Source organism: Myotis daubentonii, chromosome 3, assembly GCF_963259705.1.
Source record: "Myotis daubentonii chromosome 3, mMyoDau2.1, whole genome shotgun sequence".
Lineage (NCBI taxonomy): Eukaryota > Metazoa > Chordata > Mammalia > Chiroptera > Vespertilionidae > Myotis > Myotis daubentonii.
In genome coordinates, this window is record NC_081842.1 from 106,670,631 (window position 1) to 106,691,645 (window position 21,015).

A 21,015-nucleotide genomic window follows, 5' to 3' on the forward strand; every position below is an offset into this window, starting at 1 on the left:
TTTTCTTTTTTTAAAGACTTTAGACCAATATCCCACATGGGTCCCTTACAATTAAATTAGGTTAACAATTTTGGCAGAATTTTAACATAAATAATTTTGTGAATTTCTTATTGTATCACATCATGATACAAACAATAATTTCTTTTTTCTTTTTTTTTTAAATATAGTTTATTGATTTTTTACAGAGAGGAAGGGAGAGAGACAGAGAGTTAGAAACATCGATGAGAGAGAAACATCGATCAGCTGCCTCCTGCACATCTCCCACTGGGGATATGCCCGCAACCCAGGTACATGCCCTTGACCGGAATCGAACCTGGGACCCTTCAGTCCGCAGGCTGACGCTCTATCCACTGAGCCAAACCGGTCTCGGCAACAATAATTTCTTAATATTTTTTAATACCCAATTCTTGCTCAGATTTTTTCTGTTGTCCCAGATGTGTTTTTTACATTGTTTGTTCAAACCAAATATTATGCATCATTTTAAGGAAAGCAAAGTAGAAAAATAAACTACATCTTAATCCTATTCCTTATAAATACTTTAGGTTAATCATTATGCTTCTGGAGCTGACTACTATATCCCTTTTTCTTTTATAAAAATTTCTTTAAGAATTAATTAATCTTAATAACTTTAAAAATGAAGTATAATTTTTATAGAAAAGCATACATATTTTAAGTATACTGCTTGATGAACTTTCACAAATTGAACACACCCACATAGGCAGCTTTCAGGATACAGGGCATTCCTGCTCCAAGAAGTGCCCTTCTCCCCTTCTGGACCCTTGGGTCCCCCAAGGGTGCCACTCTCCTTATGTCCAGTTGTCATGGGTTCAAAATGACTTCTGTTTCCCTAAAAGAGGGAATACAAATTAGAGAAACCATAAAAGATATGTATATTTTAGTTGCAAATTATGAAGACCCATCTTCAATCAAAGAAATTTTAAATGATATATGTATATATTTCACACAAAATAATTCCCACAACAATGTTGTTCATAATGGTTTCATTCAGTGGCTTCCCCTGCTTCTTGAGAAATGGGATTGCATCCAAAACCCTAAAGGTTAAGTTATCAATAGAATCAAAGGGCATTTTGTTTCCATTTGTATAAGTCGTTTAATGTTTTTTAAGTCCACGCATGTTAACAATGGATACAGTCAATTATAGGGGAGCTTAGCAAGGCATTCTTAAGAGTTCTCCTTGGAGGTGAGTGTCAGGGTGAATTCAGAAAAGAGCAACTCTTTGCACGGAAGGAAATTATTTTAATTAGTAACTCTCAAAGGATAGTAAACAGTCAAATAATTCTGAAATCTGGCTTTGGGACAAATAGTTACAATTAGCGTGCAGTTAAAACAAAAAGGAAGAGCTGGTGTTGCTCAGTGGTTGAGTATCAACCTATGAAACAGGAGGTCATGGTTCCATTCCCGGTCGGGCACATGCCTGGGTTGTGGGCTCAATCCCCAGTGTGGGGCATGCAGTAGGCAGCCAATCGATGATTTACTCCCATCATTGATGTTTCTATCTCTCTCCCCCCCTCTCCCTTCTTTTTGGAAATCAATTAAAAAATACATTAAAAAAAAAGAAAGGAAACTAGGATGGGGGCATGTACAATCAATTAAAATGCAAGTAATTACCTCATGAAGACTTCATGACAATTTTATGGTACATTAACAGTGTAGAAAAGTGAGCATCTTACATTCTAGTTAGAAAACCGACAGCACAGTCCATGTGCTTACCGTGAGCATGGTTTTCAGGGTCTTCTAGACTGTAAGTCAGCGATTTTCAACCAGTGTGCCACAAAGATTTTTAAAACATGCAATACCTGCGTATTTAGTCAGGGGCACTGACTTCTTTTCCCTTAGATTGTCAAAGGGAAATATAATAATAATAAAAAGATAACAGCCAGCATAATGGTAGCTCTCTCATGTGAATGCTCTGTCCTCAACCATAAATATATAGTTCGTATAGTAGAATTTTATCTTATTGGTCATGGCACATAATAAGGTTGTGTCTGATTGGTTAATTCTTTTTTTTTTTTTTTTTTGCATTTTCTGAAAAAATTCAAGTTTTATTTACTTGTTCTTACATTGGTGAGAACTGATGTCAAGAACTTAACAAGCGGTAACATTTTTTTCCCCACCTCCTTGCTGAACAAAGATACACACAATATGGCATTTTCATTAGGCAAGACTTGCTTCTTTACATTTCACATGAGAATGCAAATATTAATCTTTCTTGAACAAAATGACCAGTTTACTAAGGAAACCATCTTTAGAGAAACTGTTTAAGAAGCATATTTTATTTAAATAAATCCTCCAGCAGGAGAATTCATTGCCTTTACTTAGAAGAAGGCTCTGTAAAATTATCTGTTAAATGTATCTGCAGCTCACCAACATATCCTTATTGGAAACATCATTATTTCCACATCACAATTCCCGAAAGAACTTTAAAGTCTCAGAATTCTGTCTCTCCTTTGGCTTGATTCTCTCTTGATTGTACCCAGGCTTTATTAATGGTTCGCTTCATATCATCATCTCCATCTTCATAAATTTTCTTTAGAACATTCATCAGTCCCTCACTAGGATCTGTTTCAGTGTCATAGGAGGGCTTTTCTTTCTCTTTGCACTTTTTTTCAACTTGAGTCAGGTAGTCCCACCGTGTGTTTTCCGCTTTCTTTCTACATAAGATAATGACTGTATCTGTCTTGACTTTTTTTGAACTGCCTTCCACAGAGATGGGTTTCAAGAGATTGTTCACAATCATGGAGTAATTCTTCCCATTTAGATTCTTTACCAAAAGATCAAATGACCTCTCTGTGAAGTGCACCTGCACATTCTCTGTGGGGACGTGCTGGACTCCAGTTAAGGTAATATAGATTTTCACAAACTTATCTGACTGATCCCACCCATAATTACTGATTTTCACTGTATATCCCGTTGTAATGGGAGCAACCACTGCAGCTGGCTTTTCATTGTCAAGTTCTGCTTTCCTTGGTGATTTCTGCTGCGTCTTGTTCTTGACTTCGGTCTCAATCTTGGATTTTTCAGCTATAAGAGTATCACGTACTCTCTTTCTAGTGGCTTTTTCCAGCAGCACCTTCACCTCTTCAAGATCTTTCTGTAGCTCCTTCACAGCTGAAGCCATGGTCCGGCTGGGTAGGCAAGCTGGTTAATTCTTGTTACCAGAAATCCTTACTAGTATATCCTATCTAATAAAAACAGAATATACAAATTAACCATCACTCTGCAACAAAGATGGCGGCACCCACAGCCAATAAGGAGGGAATATGCAAATTGACATGACAAAGATGGTGGCGGCTGGGCTGGGCCTCTGGGCAGTGCTCGTGCGCAGGTGCAGAGTGGTCGGGGCTGGGCAGGACACCTGCTATGAGGGCAAGTATGGGGAGTGGAGGGAGCTACAGGAGGGCGGCAGGGCCGGAGCGAAGGCCTGGGTCCAGGATGCCAGAGGGAAGCCAGTGCCAGCAGCCAGGGGAAGGAAGGCTTATTCTTGCACGAATCTTCGTGCATCGGGCCTCTAGTACAACTATAGGCACCTGATTTTTTAAAAAGTCACTTTGGAGCAAGAAGGGTAGGTAATTACTACTATCATTATTTTTTTGTAAATCAATCAACATTATACTATTTTTTGTTACACCTACAAAAAACATAATGTTTTATGGTGTGCCACAGAATATTAGTAATGAGTTCATGTGTGCCGGGGGGTGATGAAGGCCTGCTGATTGTGGTGTCTAGTGAAGCCTTTTTAGTCACGGCATACCTTGAGTAAATGAGGTCCATGGACCCTGCATTTTGCATCTGGGTGATACTGCTGTAGGCACCTGAGTGGGACTTTGTGTGCCTGCAGTTTTTTAGGGGGGGTTGGCATCTATCTGCCTTCACTGATGTGGTTCACAATGTGGCATGCCCCAGTGACATTAGTTTGAAGTGACTTGCTAAAGTTAGAAAGTGATATTGAACAGCTGGGTTGATGGCCCAGTGCAGTTCCCACCAGTTGTTTCACGGAGATGGAGAGGAGCCACCCAGAGTGCTGTGCAGCAGCTGTGACCCTGAGCCGAGGGAAGCCACACATGGAAAGCACACTAAGAAAAGACAATCACAGGCTCTTTATTTTAAAATAAGGAGGAAGGTTAAAAGCTTCTGGATGCAAACAGCTAGTTAACTTTTTAAAAACACAAGTTTAATTTTAACATAATTTTGAAAAGCTTGAACCCACGCATGCCTATATATGCCCCCCTCCTCTCTGTCTCTTATCTACATTAACTGTGCTTTGGATAAACGTTGTCATTGGGGTGCTTTGGAATCAGGGCTTTGTAGAATCACACTCCCATTTGCCCAGTGACTCTCGATAGGAACTGCCTATAGTTTTTAGTTCTGAATAGTTGGGTATAAAAATATTGTTATAATGTCTGAAGCATATTGTGTGTTTGGATAATGTTGCTGAATTGAATCTGAAGCCATGATTGAAAAAAATGCCACAAATGTTATGTCTTAACTCCTAAACTGTATTTTTATAGCATATTAATAAAATAAAAAAATATTACACCTAAAATAAATTAGAGAATTGTTGGGTTAAGCTAATTTAAACTCAGAACCTCTTGTAATAATGCATATCTATACTAATAAAAGGGTAATATGCTAATTTGACCAGATAGACCGGATGTCTTCTGGATGCCCTTTCAGACAAAGCCACAGTGCTTCAAAGGCTGAGGAGGGCTGGCAGTGGCAGCAGCAGTGGGGTGATGTGGGTGGCGCCTTCCCTTGATAGGCCTGGTTGCCTCCTATAGAGGGAGGCCAGACTGCGGCTTAGGCCTGCTCCCTGTAGGGGAGCAGTAGGACAGCCCCTAAGCCATCAGTTGGACATCCCCTGAGGACTCCCGGACTGTGAGAGGGGGCAGGCTGGGCTGAGGCCCCCCCCCCCTCCACTCCCTTAGTGCATGAATTTTCATTCACCGGGCCTCTAGTATAATATAAATTTTATGAGGGAAATATAAAATTCAGTGTTTCCCAAACTTGTTTGATAACAAAACACTTTTGAGTATGGACATGTGGGGTTTATCTTCTAGGACTAATATTTTGAAGAACATACTTGAGGTGACCTTGCCCATAACTGTATCTCCTCACAGACAATGTGGCTGAGCACACAGGCTTTTGTAGAAGTGGAGAAGTAGATTTTAGGGTGAAGTGCCATATGAGGCCCATCCATGCAGTAATGTGATGTGTACATTAAGAAGTGTCTTCTTTAATTGCCTTACGGTACCTTAGTATTAGTCCCTAGGCCCCCACCTTAGTGCACATTTTCATTTTCATCTTTTTGTTAAAATAGTTGTTGCCAGGCCCTGGCCCATATTGTTCAGTGGTTAGAGTATCAGACCATGCATCAAAAGTTCACAGGTTTGATTCCTGATCCAGGGCACATACCTGGGTTGCAAGTTTGATCTCTGGCCCCAGTTGGACATGTGCTAGAGGCAACCAATTGATGTTTCTCTCTCACATCGATGTTTCTCTCTCTCTCAAAATCAATGAAAAAAATATCCTCTGGGGAGAATTTGAAAAGAAAAAAAAAAGTTTTCAGGTTATGGGAAATTTCCAGACTAAAGCTCAATTGCCTGGCTTAACTTAGCTTCCTTTTTGTAGGATCATGCTTGCAAGAATGTAATGTGCAAAGTAATGTTTTGGAGAAAACTAAGAAAATACAGGTAGTTAATTTAGATAGTCATGTAAAGTCAAGTTTCTGTCTTTTTCCTCTTGATTTTATTTCATTGCAACAATAGGCTCTACCCTTTTCTCTCATTCGGCAACATATGATAACCAGTGTTTGTACATTGTTTGGTACTTTTTCGTGTTAACGTTGTTTTTATTTGTCTGAATATGCCGACATGAACCTTTTCTCAAAAAGTCATTTAAAGTGAATGCAAATCCTACTCCCCAGTGAACTGTTTCTTTTAATGTAACTATTTCTATTTCAGAGAGTCTCACAAACATAAACATGTGCCTCTGTTAGTGTAAAAAATATGAGATGTTAAAAAAAAGCTAGAAGGTAGTAGCATAGTAAAATTGGAATTATCTTGAATACTTCTTTCCCCCCATTGAAGTAAAATCAGGAAAGATGTTGAAAATTAGTTAAGTTATTATAGGCAACTAGAGGTCCGGTGTATGAAATTCGTGCACTCGGGGGTTGGGTGGGGTGGGGAGGTGGGTGGGGTGTGCGTGTGTGTGTGTGTGTGTGTGTGTGTGTGTGTGTGTGTGTTTCCCTTAGCCTGGCCTGCATCCTCTTGCAGTCTGGGATCCCTTGGGGGATGTCCAACTGATGGCTTAGGCCCGCTCCACACGAGGAGTGGGCCTAAGCCAGCAGTTGGACATCCGTAGTGCTGCTGCGCAGGCGGGAGAAGCTCCTGCCACTGCAGCTGAGCTCGCCAGCCATGAGCCCGGCTTTTGGTGCACTGACCACTAGGGGGAATCTCCTGCGTCGAGCGTCTGCCCCCTGGTGGTCAATGCACATCATAGTGACCGGTCCTTCTGCCGTTTGGTCGATTTGCATATTAGCCTTTTATTATATAGGATAATATAAGCTAGTAACCTAACATGTTATAGAATGAACAGATTTTTTTTATGGAACGTCAACCCTATTTGGATATTTTTCCTAGTAATCAACATTAATACAAACTAAAGACAATCCAGCTGAAACTGTTACTGTTAGAGACTGGTTCCTGGAGGGACAGGCTTTCCAGAAGGCAGGGCCTTCAACATTACAGCCCAGCTCTGGCGTGGCTTTCTTGCCACACTCATGCCGGCACATCAGTTGCTATCAAATCTCCAAATCCATCTCCCAAGTCCTTTTACCACTTTCTTTTAAGTCAAAGAAGAGCATTGGCTTCTGCATTTTTATTTTTTAAAATAAATTTATTTAAAAATATTTTTTATTGATTTTTAGAGAGGAAAGAAGAGGGAGAGAAAAATAGCAACATCAGTGATGAGAGCGAATCACTGATCAGCAGCCTTCCGCATGCCCCACACTGGGGGTGGGGCCCACAACCTGGGCATGTGCCCTGACCAGGAATCAAACCGTGACCTCCTGGTTCATAGATCGACGCTCAACCACTGAGCCAGCTGGTCGGCTTTTGAATTTTTAAAAGCAGTAGTGTGTTTTTCCCTCTCCTTTCTCCCTGACAACAACTACAAGATCACATGGAGCTCATTTGTTTTACTGTCACGATTCTCCCTTTTCTTTCTTGACAGGATGGGCCTGATTAAAACCAAGCAGTTAAAAGGTTCAACTTTGTAGGCCAGTTTATACACTACGTGACTCAGGGCTTTGGGAGGGACGAGGCAGGATGGTAGTGTGTTACTAAAGCAAGAGCGGGGAATCTGTCCGTGGGGCCTTTAGCTGCCAGGTACCAAAGGAGATGTTGTTCCAGACAAAGCCCTACTATCAGCAGCACCCACTGTCCATATCCTCTTTTCCTTCCTTCCTAATGGCCCACATATTTTGCATCAGCTTCCTTGGGTTCATGAGGCAGTACCATGTAATGGGAAAAGCTTCAGGAGCAGCAAGTTCCTCAAGGAATTTATTAGGTCATTTCACTTCTCCCAACTTGATTTCTGGATCTTAAAAATGGAGATTAATAAACTATGTGAGGATCAAGTTAAGATAAATTTTGAAGCTATAAAACACTATGTAAATGTGAGCTGTTACACATTATCACTATCATTGCTGTGAATATTATGAAGTATAACTAAATGAATCATTAGCATGACCGTTATTATTAATGAACATTGGTACGAATTCATTCAACAAACATTTACTGAGTGTCTATGCCAGGGTGGTGTGCTTTCAGGGCTCATGGTGGGTGGCACTTGGTAGAGGCTCAGTGATCTGTTTGTTGAATGAACTGACACTGTTTCCACATGTTTTAGAGGATGTTCTTGCTTCCTAGATAAGTTCTTTGATTATAGATAAAGATATGCATGATATTCATAAGATTCATTTTATACAGACACTGAGAAGCAAAATGATTTGCTAAAGGAACACCATTAAATTTATTCATTTTCTCACTCATTCATTCTTTTTCTTACTTCATTTATTCCATGAGTTTCTGAATATCAGGTCTTCTATACTCAATCCACAGTTGGAACCACCGAGAAGTTGAAAGCTTATTTAAAGTCTCCTTCAATTTCAACACCCTTTAAAAGAGTCTCACAGAAAGGAAAAATCTGAAAGCATCCTGTGAAGAAAATACTATTTCCTCTGAAAATTCTTGCCCTGCTTCATTCCTTGCGTAAAGTTCCTCTCCAAGTCAATGGGAATTGCGTGAAGGGTCTGAAGTCAGGATGTGCCTCCGAGTGGGATGAGAAGGAGCCTTGTGGCTGGTCATCAGACTAAATTTAAAACATTATTAGAAGAGAATATATAATTAACGTGGGGGTTAACAATGAAAAATACAGCTGCAAGGGTAGGTAAAAAAAGAAAAAAGTTGGGTGGGGTACCAAGCAAGAAGAAAATAAACACAATTACATGAGGTATGCATTCTCTTTTGTAAGAACAATCAAAAGATAGTTTCATCCTAATCTTTCTAGATACAATAAGTGCCTGTCCCTTCTGGATTAGGCAGATGACAGTAATAACAGCACCGCAGCCGGGTGTCTCCAAGGCCGACAGGTGCTGGATATAAGATGCCCATCTGCCCTGTGAAGTGCAGACAGTGCTGGGAATGATGGGCCTCACTTGATCTGCCCAGGGAGGGGTTGTTCCCCTTAGTTGATGCCTTGTTCAGAGTCTGCCCCTGGCTCAAACAGCTGCAAAGGCAGCCATAAAATATTGCTTAATTATAGAATTTCCCTTCATCTGCTTTATCCCTTCCTTCTACTGCTCTCTTCCCACCTTTTTTGTGCCCTTCCCTGGTTCAGAGCACCTCTAAGCTAAGCACTCATAGGGGCATTACCATGACGCTGTTTCCAGCTCACTGTTTCAGGGACTGACAAGATTTTCAACCCTACACTCTGGCTGTGGAATTATTCTCAGAGGCTGTAATTAGCAGGTACAGGTTCAAATGTGGAATGCAACATTATTTTTTAAGCAGGAAGTGAGTTCATTTGCGGGGAGGATAGCTTTCTCATTCTCTCTTTTTTTCCTGATTGAAAAAATGCATGCTTATTGTACAAAATAAAGTACAAAGCAATCTAAAGATATGAATACAAACCACTGTCCCCTCATTTACATGTTATGTATATTAACCAAAATGGGTTTATGTTCACTTAGCAATAGATAATGAACATTTTTCTATTTTCACAGGGCTGTTTGTGATTAACAGGGAAGTGAAATGAGATTGTTTATTATTGCTAACATTAAAGAAATCTGAAATAAGATAGTCAAGGGCTGGCTTGATAGATCCTCATGCACTTACCCTTTTAAAAAAATTGTTGCTTTTATTAAGTGGCTTCCATTCCTCATGATTCAAGAGGGCTGCTGTAGCTCTAGCCATCATGCTCACATTGCAAGCAGGAGGAAAGAAGATAGGTGGAAAGAAGAAAAGTCTTCTGTTTATTTTGTTTATTGTTGCGGATTGAGTCTGGCCACACCTAGCATCTAGAAGAAGGGCGAGCAGATACTCAGAAGCAGCCTACCATCTCTATCTAATTGTGCTCTTGGTATAGTTTCATGGAAGTGGAGTTGGTGGATCAAAGCTTTTTCAAAGTGTTTTGTTACATGTCGGAAAACTATCTTCCAGAAAGATGGTGGTACCAAATTAAGTCTAGTTATGACCCTTCATAAGGCTGCGGATTCTTTTGTGAGCACTTTCTGGGCATTTTTAAAGCTATTTTCCTAGAGCTGTGTTTTCTTTTGTTTAAAGCACATTCTGCAGAGGGTGATGTGGGGATTTTTGATATATTAACAATTTTTTCTTCAAAGACTTTGTCTATACAAGTAAAGCATTCATTCCAGATATTGGAAGGTCATTTGCCTGAGAACTTAAATGTTATTTATATGTATTTTCTTTACTTCTAAAAAATACATGTGGAGGTTGAATTAATAAACTAACCAAACGAAGGTGGCTTTCTTCCAGTTTGAAAAATCTCCCTGCCGGTTAAGTAAAAGGCATAGGGAAAAGCTGTTCTGCCCAAGTCAGTGCTGAGACCTGTTGGATCCTGCCGCAGTGGGTGGCCCTCAGCAGTTCCAGACATACTGGACTTGTCTGCCCGTGTTCCTCCTCTTGGGTGGGGCCTGTTTCTCTTTCAGTGAAAGGATTTTAAGGGTCACCATTATTGCTGAATTTTTATGGTTTCTGTTTAGACATTAAGGAGTTCAGTTCACTCGTTTCTTGATTTGGTTATTCAGATTGATTATCTTAGCCTTTTTTCTTCGAATTTCTTTATCTTGCATATGTTACAGAGTAATATTCATTTCTCTTTTTTTAATGTATTTTATTTTATTATTTTTTTAAATTAAATCTTTATTGTTCAGATTATTACAGTTGTTCCTCTTTTTTCCCCCCATAGCTCCCCTCCACCCGGTTCCCAACCCACCCTCTACCCTCACCCCCGCCCCCACTGTCCTCATCTATAGGTGCACGATTTTTGTCCAGTCTCTTCCTGCATCCCCCCACCCCTTTCCCCCCGAAAATAGTCAGTCCACTCCCTTTCTATGCCCCTGATTCTATTATAATCACCAGTTTATTCTGTTCATCAGATTATTTATTCACTTGATTTTTAGATTCACTTGTTGATAGATGTGTATTTGTTGTTCATAATTTGTATCTTTACCTTTTTCTTCTTCTTCCTCTTCTTAAAGGATACCTTTCAGCATTTCATATACTGGTTTGGTGGTGATGAACTCCTTTAGCTTTTCCTTATCTGTGAAGCTCTTTATCTGACCTTCAATTCTGAATGATAGCTTTGCTGGATAAAGTAATCTTGACTGTAGGTTCTTGGCATTCATCACTTTGAATATTTCTTGCCACTCCTTTCTGGCCTGCAAAGTTTCTGTTGAGAAATCAGCTGACAGTCATATGGGTACTCCCTTGTAGGTAACTGACTGTTTTTCTCTTGCTGCTTTTAAGATTCTCTCTTTGTCTTTTGCTCTTGGCATTTTAATTATGATGTACTCCTCTTTGTATTCCTTTTGTTTGGGGTTCTCTGCACTTCCTGGACTTGTAAGTCTATTTCTTTCACCAGGTAGGGGAATTTTTCTGTCATTATTTATTCAAACAGGTTTTCAATATCTTGCTCTCTCTCTTCTTCTGGTACCCCTATAATTTGGATGTTGTATGCTTGAAGCTGTCCCAGAGGCTCCTTACACTATCTTCGTATTTTTGGATTCTTTTTTCATTTTGCTTTTCCAGTTGGGTGTTTTTTGCTTCTTCTTATTTCAAATCTTTGACATGATTCTTGTGATCCTCTAGTCTGCTGTTGGAACTCTGCATAATATCCTTTATTTCAGTCAGTGTGTGCTTAATTTCTAGTTGGTCCTTTTTCATAACCTTGAGGGTCTCACTACATTTATCGGTGGTCTCACCAGACTTTTTGAGGGTCTTACTAAATTTATTGGCGGTTTCTAGAAAGTTCTTGAAAAACCTTATAATCGTGGTTTTGAACTCTATATCCAGTAGTTCACTTTCCTCCATTTCTGTCATTTGTGTCCTGTTTCTTTGTCTCCGCATTTTTTTATGCTTCCCTGTGTTGATAGAGTGGCTTTCTGTGCTAGGTGTCCTATAGGGCCCAGTGGCTCAGCCTCCCAATTACCTGAGGTGGACACTCTTGGTGCACCCCTTTGTGGGCTGTGTGCACAGTTTTGTTGTAGTTAAGCCTTGATTGTTGTAGGTATCACTGGGAGGAATTGACCTCCAGGCCAATTGGCTGTGAGAATCAGTTGTGTCTGCAGTGGGAGAACTTCTGTGCTGGAGACACCCCTCCGGGTCAAGACTTGCTTCAGTGGGGCTTTGGTGCTCACTGAGTCTGCCCTCTGAGTGTGTCCTTTATGGATCCGAGGAGCTGCAATCTGGATGGTCCCACTCTGACCACTGGGCACACTGGCTCCTGGATCTCTAAGGAGGTGCTAATCTAGCCTCTTCCTGGGGCTACCCAGCAGGAGCTCAGCTGTGAAGCAATGCAAGTTGCTGTGGGGCCTTGGGCCAGCTGCAAGTTTGTTAGGTAATTTTCAGATTGCAAAGGGCCAGGCCTTTCATATGCAAAAGCCAGCGCACAGCTTGGGTGGGGCGGGGGTCCCAGGGGATCAACAAGGTAGAGTAAGCAGCTATGGCTACCCTCAGAGGCCCCGCTTCTCAGTGTCCTTTCAATCGCTGCCAGCACCTCCGAGAGAAGGCTGCCCTCGAGTTCTGACTGATGCCAGATAGTCCAGTTTCTCCTGTATGAGTCTGGATCCCCAGAGACTCACCCAGAACTGGAGCTTAGAGCTTGAGACTCCCTACCAATTGAAAAAGACAACCGTGTCCTCAGCCGCCAGCCTTCTCCACGTGCGCCTCCGTACCTCTGTACTTTACTTCTGCACCGCAGCTCCTCTGAGTCTCGGTATGCTTTTCTCTTTCCTTCTAGTTGTAGAGTTTCCACTCAGCCAGCTTTCCTGGGGTTCTGGATGATGCCTGTTCCGTCTTTTAGTTGTATTCTTGAAGTGGTTGTGCTAAGCAGCAATCTCCGGTGTTTACCTATGCCACCATCTTGGTTTTCTCTATTCATTTCTCTTTAAAGTCAGAAAAGTGACCTGCCAAAGTACTGTATTTTTTCATCTATAAGACGCTATTTTTTTCTAAAATCGTTAGACTGAAAATCAAGGAGTGCCTTATACACGGAAGTCAGCTGAGGAGGGATCCCCGCAGTGGGGTGTAGCTGCCCATACCTTGTCAAACAGGCTTCCTGAAATCACGATCCTTATTGTTGCTGATGTCAGCTGATGCCATAATTGGAGTTGGAGAGTGCGCAGATGCAATAGGCAAACGCAACAGGGACCAGAGTGTTCTGAGCCCATAAAGAAGTCAAAAAATAAAAAGATAAATACTGCTAGGTGATTGTCTTACTCTGCAAAATTCAAACTGAATGTAATCAACTATGCAAAAGAGCATGGACGTAGAGCTGCAGAGAGGCAATTTGGACCTCCTCCCACTGAGTGTGTGATCAGACAATGGAGAAAACAGGAAGAACAACTCCTTACGGTGCCAAAAAAGAAGAAGGCCTTAAGAGGAAAACCAGCAAAATGTTTAAAATATTGATTTCTTAATTTTGGGTTGGAAAAGAGGGGGGCATCTTATACATGGGGACATCTTATTCACACAAAAATACTATTACTATCACTGAGGAATTATATCAAAGCAGATGAGTATTCTAGTGCTACTCATCAGAAGTATTTTGTGGGAAAAAAAGCTTGTGAATTGGTAGATGGAAGTACATTGTATATCCTTGTGAGTTTCCTGTAAATTTAAAATCATATCAAAGTTAAAAGTTACATACACATAAGTAACTGCTTATTTTATATGAGAATTAGTACCAGCTGCTTTAGTGAAGAATAGTTGGGTTTGGATGGAGAAATTACTCATAAAAATTGAAACAGATACATATTTATGTTCTTTGTTAAATAAAAAATTTAAAGCAATAGTATATTTCTAAATTCAATGTGTGGGTACAAAGCTAACTCTCTAGAGTTGGCAAAAATATGCATTGTATAAAATTTTACTACTTTTAGGCTAAAATTTGTTTTTCCTTTTGTTGTGTCACAGAAACCTCAAATTTAGTCAGGTTACATTTATGTAACCTGATCTTTACCCCTATATTTTGGGGTTTAACTGTTGTCAACTTGTAAATGATTAAAAGACTAAATTAGCCTAAAACTTCTTGAGCATTTCTGTTACATAACTATGGAAGCTTTTATATACTGTCTTCTAAGTATTCAGTCCTACCATGTTTTTTCACTTCAAGGTGAAATCTTTTTTACTTTATTTTATTATATAAAAATATTTTTTTATTGATTTCAGAGAGGAAGGGAGAGAGAGAGATAGAAACATCAATGAGATAGGATCATTGATCAGCTACCTCGCCTCCTGCAGGCACCTTACTGGGGATTGAGCCCACAACCTGGGCATGCGGCCTTAACAGGAATCAAACCCAGGACCCTTTAGTCTGCAGGCTGATACTCTATCCATTGAGCCAAACTGGACAGGGCTACTCTTTTTACTTTAAATGAGAGACTGAAATCTTAGGCACGCACAGGAAGCTTATCACACTCACCACCAAAAGGACTGAACAGGTACTGGAGGAATCCCACCTTTGGCCTTTTCTTATCTGTGGTTGAGTTATTCTATATAATAAAAGGGTAATATGCAAATTGACCATCACACCCTCACATAAGATGGCCGCCCCCGTGTGGTCACAAGATGGCCAACAGGGGAGGGCAGTTGGGGGGGGGGGCAGGCCTGCAGAGGAGGGCAGTTGGGGGCAACCAGGCCAGCAGGGGAGGGCAGATGGGGGGCACCAAGCCCGCAGGGGAGGGAAGTTAGGGGCAACCAGGCCGGCATGGGAGGGCAGTTGGGGGCAATTGGGCCAGCAAGGGAGCAGTTAGGCGTCAATCAGGCTGGCAGGCAGGTGAGTGGTTAGGACCCAGCAGTCCCCGTGGGATCGGGCCTAAACTGGCAGTCGGACATACCCCAAGGGGTCCCAAGGTTGGAGTGGGTGCAAACCGGGCTGAGGGACACTCCCCCCCCCCCTCGTGCACTAATTTTGTGCACCGGGCTTCTAGTCATTAGAACAAAAAAGAAAAAGAAGGTGGAGGAGCCACTTGGGCTGGTGGTTAGCTAGCTCTTTTGTGCTTTGAGAATGTCTTATGTCTTTAGATCAATTATTACTTAGTCATTCTGACTATGTGAAATTAAGTATAGCTATAGTTTTTGCAGCAAGTTGGTATCCACCATTATTTCCCCTCATTTTTGGTGGTTCATTGTACCATGGGTGTTTGCATTTAAATTTCTCATCTATTTAAACAATTGTGATAGATTTTCACAAGGAAAAGGAAGGGCATGAATATTTACAGTGTCGTGTATGTCTGACACTTTTGTTGTTTGATGAAATATTCAAAACAATAATATTACTTATCTGGTTAATAGCAGATGTAAAATTCAAAACCACTGTGCACTCTGTCTAATTTGGGTGGTACTTTCAACCAAAGATGCCAAGAAATACATGTAAAGACAGGATGTGGGCTGGGTTTAAAATAGGAAACATAGGCAGTGTTGCCCAGTGATTACCTTCAAGGTCCCTAGCACTCCCTCCCCTACCAGTGAAAGCCTAACTCGATCCCTTTTAATGCCTCAGTTCTTGTCTTCGAATCTCCAAATCATTTCCTGTGAAATGGCACCCTGGGTCTGAACAGCACCACCAATCTTCTTCAGGCTGGGTGTGGGGTTCCTGCCAGTTTTCTCTCTAGTTCCAGTTGTCATGTCTTTCAAACGTGCAGAAAGTGACTTTGACAACCAGACAACCAGAGCCCAGGATGGCTCATCCTCTTTCCAGAATTAAAAACACATGTAAAGCCAACCAAAAGGAATTGAATCTCTTCACATGAATAGAGGAGAAGGTAGACTAACCCAAAAGAATTTTTGGTTTTAAGGAGGCTTTTACCTTTTTTGGGGGGGTTGTGGGCCAGGTGACATTGAAGTCATTTGGCCACATTAGGAAGAAGGAGGGCAGCCACTGTTTAGCTGTGAGGTAATTTATACTTGCAATGGCTTAGGGCAGTGGTCGGCAAACTGCGGCTCACGAGCCACATGTGGCTCTTTGGCCCCTTGAGTGTGGCTCTTCCACAAGATACTGATGTCTGCGCATGGGCCACGAAGTTTCAATCACACTGTACATGCGCACCTGCACGTGGTATTTTCTGGAAGAGCCACACTCAAGGGGCCAAAGAGCCGCAGGTGGCTAGCAAGCTGCAGTTTGCCGACCATTGGCTTAGGGGCAAGCAAGCCATGTGTTAATGTCCCATTTAAGAAACAACTGGAAAAACAGCACGTTGAAACATGTGTTGGGCATGGAGAGCCTGGAAAAACAATTTTCAAAGTATTTTAACATTTAGAGTAGCTCAGTGGCCTAAAAACAAGCTCCTTTTAAAAACTGAACGTGAAATTAAAGCTGTTTACCAGTTGTCAGACACAGTTGATATGGGGAGTGTATCTAACATGCGGCTATCGAGGTAGAATGTCAGGCTCTGGACACTTATAATAACAATAAAAATTGGGTCTGGGCTCTGTTACCCTCCACACCCCTTGTTATTGCATTGTTACTACTCCTCACGAGTTTGATTGCCAGCTTGGAGGGCCCACGCTAGATCATCTTCCATTACACCCAACCTGGAGCAGAGGACACCACAGGCATTTGGGCCATATGCCTCTTTCCATGGCATGAATTCGAGACTGCACACCCTGCAAATCCCAACATTGTTCTTGGGGACAGCATCATTTCACTGGAGCTTGCCTTTAGAAACAGTACCATGCCGCAACACTGGAAAGAATTGGCTATGATTACTGAAAAACAATATAATGTACAGAAAGCCTAGTAGACTGTACATTATGGGACTTTTAAATGATTTTCAGTGGTAATTTTCACCACTTCCACATATGCCTAAACTGACCTTGAAACTGAATCCCCACAGAAGATACAGCTCCCCATAAAGTCTTGTCAAATGAATAAGTGAACGTGTTTCACTTCATGTTGATAATTCTAGAATTCAGCATTCATAAAGGGCCTTGTCTTTTCTCCACTTTCCTCATTTTCATCTCATGTTTATGTTTGGGAAAAATAAAGTGAGAAAATATTTATCAAGTACATAATTTATTCTTGATATCTTTAAATAATAAAACAGTGACACAAACTGTTATGTTGTTCGGTTTGAACACAACAAACTTAACGTGATTTGTAAATATTTTAATAGCATTTTTGATCCTGATATGAGAACAGAAAAAAAACTTAAGTACCCATAGTGAAACCTTAATTCAGTTAACATTCTTTGATAAACCTCTTGGCCTGAGGCAAACAAGCAAATGAAAACACAGGCCTTCACGTTTTCTTCTTGCTTTATCAGGGGATAGAAAAAATGAGGTTAAGTGAGAGTTTAGCTAAGTTTGCAGAAGCGATGTCAGGAGTCAGGGTTGCCTACATTGGGTGACATTGGGGACCTCACCCGGAACGACAGGGCTCTCTAACACTGTGGCTCCCCCTCAGAATGGATCTGTGAGTCACATCTCGGCTGTGCTGATGAGTCACTGGCTTCCCAAAGTGGTTTTCTCCAGAACTGTGGCACATTCATAGTGTCCCCTTCTTCCCTACCTCAGGGACAAAATGCTGGTAAATAGGCCTCGCAGGAACTGCGGCTATTTCAGTCTCAAGTGGCTCACACCCAGCTTAGGGGTGGACAGCAGGATGGCTTGATTCAGCTCTGTCCTGACCCGCAGCCTCAGTGGTGAGTCTGCAAAAAAGCCCGCGGTGCTCCGTGGTAAGCTTCCAGCGGACAGAGCCGCACAGCTGGCCAGACCCGCACAGCTGGCTCAGCGGAAGTGTGCACAGAACTTTCACGCTGCTGCTGCCACTGCTGCTAATTTAAATAAGTGGAGGCTTCTTGGCATGGCTGTGATGGAAGTTGAGGATTAGAGCCTGGTAGTTAAAAATACAATCCCTGCCATTCATTCTAAATTCCAGAGAACTCTGAAATTTTTTGAATTGGCAAGTGAATGGTAGAGACCGGAAGCATGCACCAAAATAATAATTCTGGTTTTGTATCCTCTTTTATTAGAGGAGCCTAAAAAAAAATCCTCTCTTTATATGTGAGTTATTTCTGTGTCATAGATTGCAGCTATGTTTGATGAGCTGCTTAACTAAAAATCTGACCAGAACCTTTTAACTATAAATCCTTTGTGGTTTTCAAAAGATGAGCTTTTACATCCAGCATGCTTCTGTTATGTGAGAGTCACCTGTATTATATGGTATGAGAGAGTCAGTTTTTATAGCTTTGGGATTTAATCTTTGACTGATATGAATGTTTGCTAATGGATGTGTCAGCCTTGTCCATTAGAAGCCTGATTTTTACTTCTTTGTAGCTTTTATTCTAATGCAGTGGACTAGTAAGAGATGGTGTTGTTTTTAAGATTTGTGCAGAGCAGAGAAAGAATTGTAGTGATCGTGCTATGAAAGCTGCTTTGGGGCAAAGAACCATCCTGTTTGGGTGACGATAGGAAGGACGACAACGTGGGGGGGGGGGGGAGTGATGGCTTTAGAAATAAAATTAGAACATTAGCTCTTCAGCTAGGTGAAGAGCCAGCACCTTATTTCTGATTGTCAGTGTATCCAAGTTCAAAAGCAGACTCCCCAATTTCCAACTGAGCTGATAGTGTTAAGCAGAGGAGAACAATTTAGTGGATGTCTACTCATCAGGTGGGGTTGTACATGTGGGTTGTGAGTTATCCTGGCGATGGGGTGCCGCTGTGATCAGCTTGCCCCATGTTCTGGTTTTTGATGACAGCAGAGAAACTCTCTGGAGAAAGACTATGCATCTGGGACTGGGAGAACTGGTGACTATGTATGCCAGCGGTCTTTGTTCTTATGGTTAAGACCTACCTAGGTGTCCCGTCGAAGAGCTAAGTACTGAAATAGGAGTTTTTAGGGGTGAAATAGGCAGGTTTAGGGAACTTTTAAAAATTAAGGGAGTCCATGGAAAAAGCACAGACTACAGAGCTGCAAAAAGTTACTTTTCCGTAAGTGACTTTTTTTTTCCAACATGGGAGTTGGGGGAGGCAGAAGTTACATTTCCATAAGACAAGGGAGTTGGAAGCAGCAGAAGTTACACTTCCATAAGACAAGGGAGTTGGGGGAGGCAGAAATTACATTTCCATAAGACAAGGGAGCTGGAAGTAGCAAAAGATACACATTTACAAAATAAAGGGAAGGAAGCCTCTCATTCAAAGAAGGAGAATTAGGAAAACAATAAGGGAGGAGGGCCTCACTTTTCCCATGTGAGGTTTGACCTTTTGAGCTCAGGAGTTGCTGTAGTGACCAAATCAAAGCAGGATAGTGGCCAATCAGAAGGGCTATTGAGGCAGCCTTTATAAACTGTGGAAGAAGGGACTGGGTGGGGACTCTTTCTCCCTCCCCATGTGGGAGTCTGCTTGTTCTTCAAAACATTTCCACCTTTGCTATGCCATCTTCTGTCCATGGTTTCATTCTTCAACTCCAATGGACAAAGAGCCTGGGGAAGCCATCCTGCCCAGGGGAACACCGCGTGTTCTAGTCCACAAATCCCGTATCAGTACCACTGGCAAAAAAACACCCCAAAAACAAAAGATGCCACTCAAAGAAATGTAAGATATGAGTAAGATATGATGTGTCTTTCCTAGGTCTTGACATTTTAAATAAGAACACACTACTAGTGTTGTATCACAAATCAGCAAGCTGGACAAGATGCCTAATGAGCCAATTAGTTAGGAGTCATCTTTATTGCACACAGGTTCAGAGCAGATTACCTCTGTCAAATTCTGAACACCCAAAGGAGGAACCATTTTCTTTTTATATTCTTTTAGGTCCTTGTGTAAGTTATTTTTACAGACAATTTGTAACCTTGAGTACATATCTATATAGACACCTGTAACCTTGGATGAACAAACACTTGGCATGGGAATATAAGAATTATTATCAGTACAAGATAAAAATTTGTGCACTCGGGGGCGGGGGGGCGGAGAGTTCCCTCAGCCCGGCCTGTGCCCTCTCGCAGTCTGGGACCCCTCGGGGGATGTCCACTTGCCAGCGGGGAGTAGGCCTAAGCTGCAGTTGGACATCCTTAGCGCTGCTGAGGAGGTGGGATAGACTCCTGCCACCACCACTGTGCTGGCAGCCATCAGCCTGGCTTGTGGCTGAGCAGAGCTCCCCGTGTGGGAGCTCACTGACCACCAGGGGCAGCTCCTGCATTGAGCGTCTGCCCCCTGGTGGTCAGTGTGTGTCATAGTGGCCAGTCATTCCCAGTTGTTCTGCTGTTAGGGTCAATTTGTATATTACCCTTTTATTATATAGGACTAGAGGCCCAGTGCACAAAAATTTGTGCACTCGGAGGGGAGGGGAGGGGAGGGGAGGGGTCCCTCAGCCCGGCCTGTGCCCTCTCTCAGTCTGGGACCCCTTGGGAGATAACGACCTGCTGGCTTAGGCCTGCTCCCGGGTGACAGAGGGCAGGCCCAATCCCTAGGTGCAGCCCCTGGTCAGGCTCAGAGCAGGGCCGATTGGGGAGTTGGGGCACCGCCCCCTGTCATGCACAGAGCAGGGCAGATCTGGAGGTTGCGATGCCACCCCTAGTCACGCTCAGGGTACGGCCGATTGGGGGTTTGGGGCACCGCCCCCTGCCACACTCAAGGCAGGGTCGATAGGGAAGTTGCGGCGCCACCTCCTGTCATGCACAGAGCAGGGCCCATCAGGGGGGTTGTGGCTCGGTACCCTGTCACACACAGAGCAGGGTCAATCAGGGGGTTGGGGAGCTCCCCCCTGTCACGCACAGAGCAGGGCCCATCAGGGGGGTTGGGGCACTGCCCCCCGTCACACATAGAGCAAGGCGGATCAGGGGGTTGGGGCTCTGCCCCCTGTCATGCACAGAGCAGGGCCCATCAGGGGGGTTGTGGCTTAGTACCCTGTCACCCACAGAGCAGGGTCAATCAGGGGGTTGGGGAGCTCCCCCCTGTCACGCACAGAGCAGGGCCCATCAGGGGGGTTGGGGCACCGCCCCTGTCACACATAGAGCAGGGCGGATCAGGGGGTTGGGACGCCACCACTGTCACACTCAGGTCAGGGCCGATGGGGAGGTTATGGCTCTACCCCGTCACACACAGAGCAGGGCCCGTGGGGGGTGGTTGGGGCGCTGCCCTCTATCACCCACAGAGCAGGGCTGATCAGGGGGTTGGGGCGCTGCACCCTGTCACACACAGAGCAGGGCTGATCAGGGGGTTAGGGCGCTGCACCCTGTCACACACAGAGCCGCAG

General features: G+C 42.8%; 2 protein-coding genes across 6 annotated transcripts in view; one reads left to right on the plus strand and one right to left on the minus strand.

Annotated features, from left to right (window-relative positions):
• Positions 1-21,015, plus strand: part of WWTR1 (WW domain containing transcription regulator 1) — a 179,604-nt gene that overhangs the window by 75,562 nt on the left and 83,027 nt on the right. The gene's annotated exons all lie outside the window — the stretch shown is intronic.
• Positions 2,043-3,153, minus strand: LOC132230549 (calcyclin-binding protein-like). Its single transcript, XM_059688170.1, has one exon. The coding sequence runs from the start codon at positions 3,137-3,139 to the stop codon at positions 2,450-2,452; it is 690 nt and encodes a 229-aa protein (XP_059544153.1). The 5' UTR covers positions 3,140-3,153; the 3' UTR covers positions 2,043-2,449.

Excerpts from the sequence above, each read along its gene's own strand:
- LOC132230549 (XM_059688170.1), bottom strand. The coding sequence starts at position 3,139 with ATGGCTTCAGCTGTGAAGGAGCTACAGAAAGATCTTGAAGAGGTGAAG.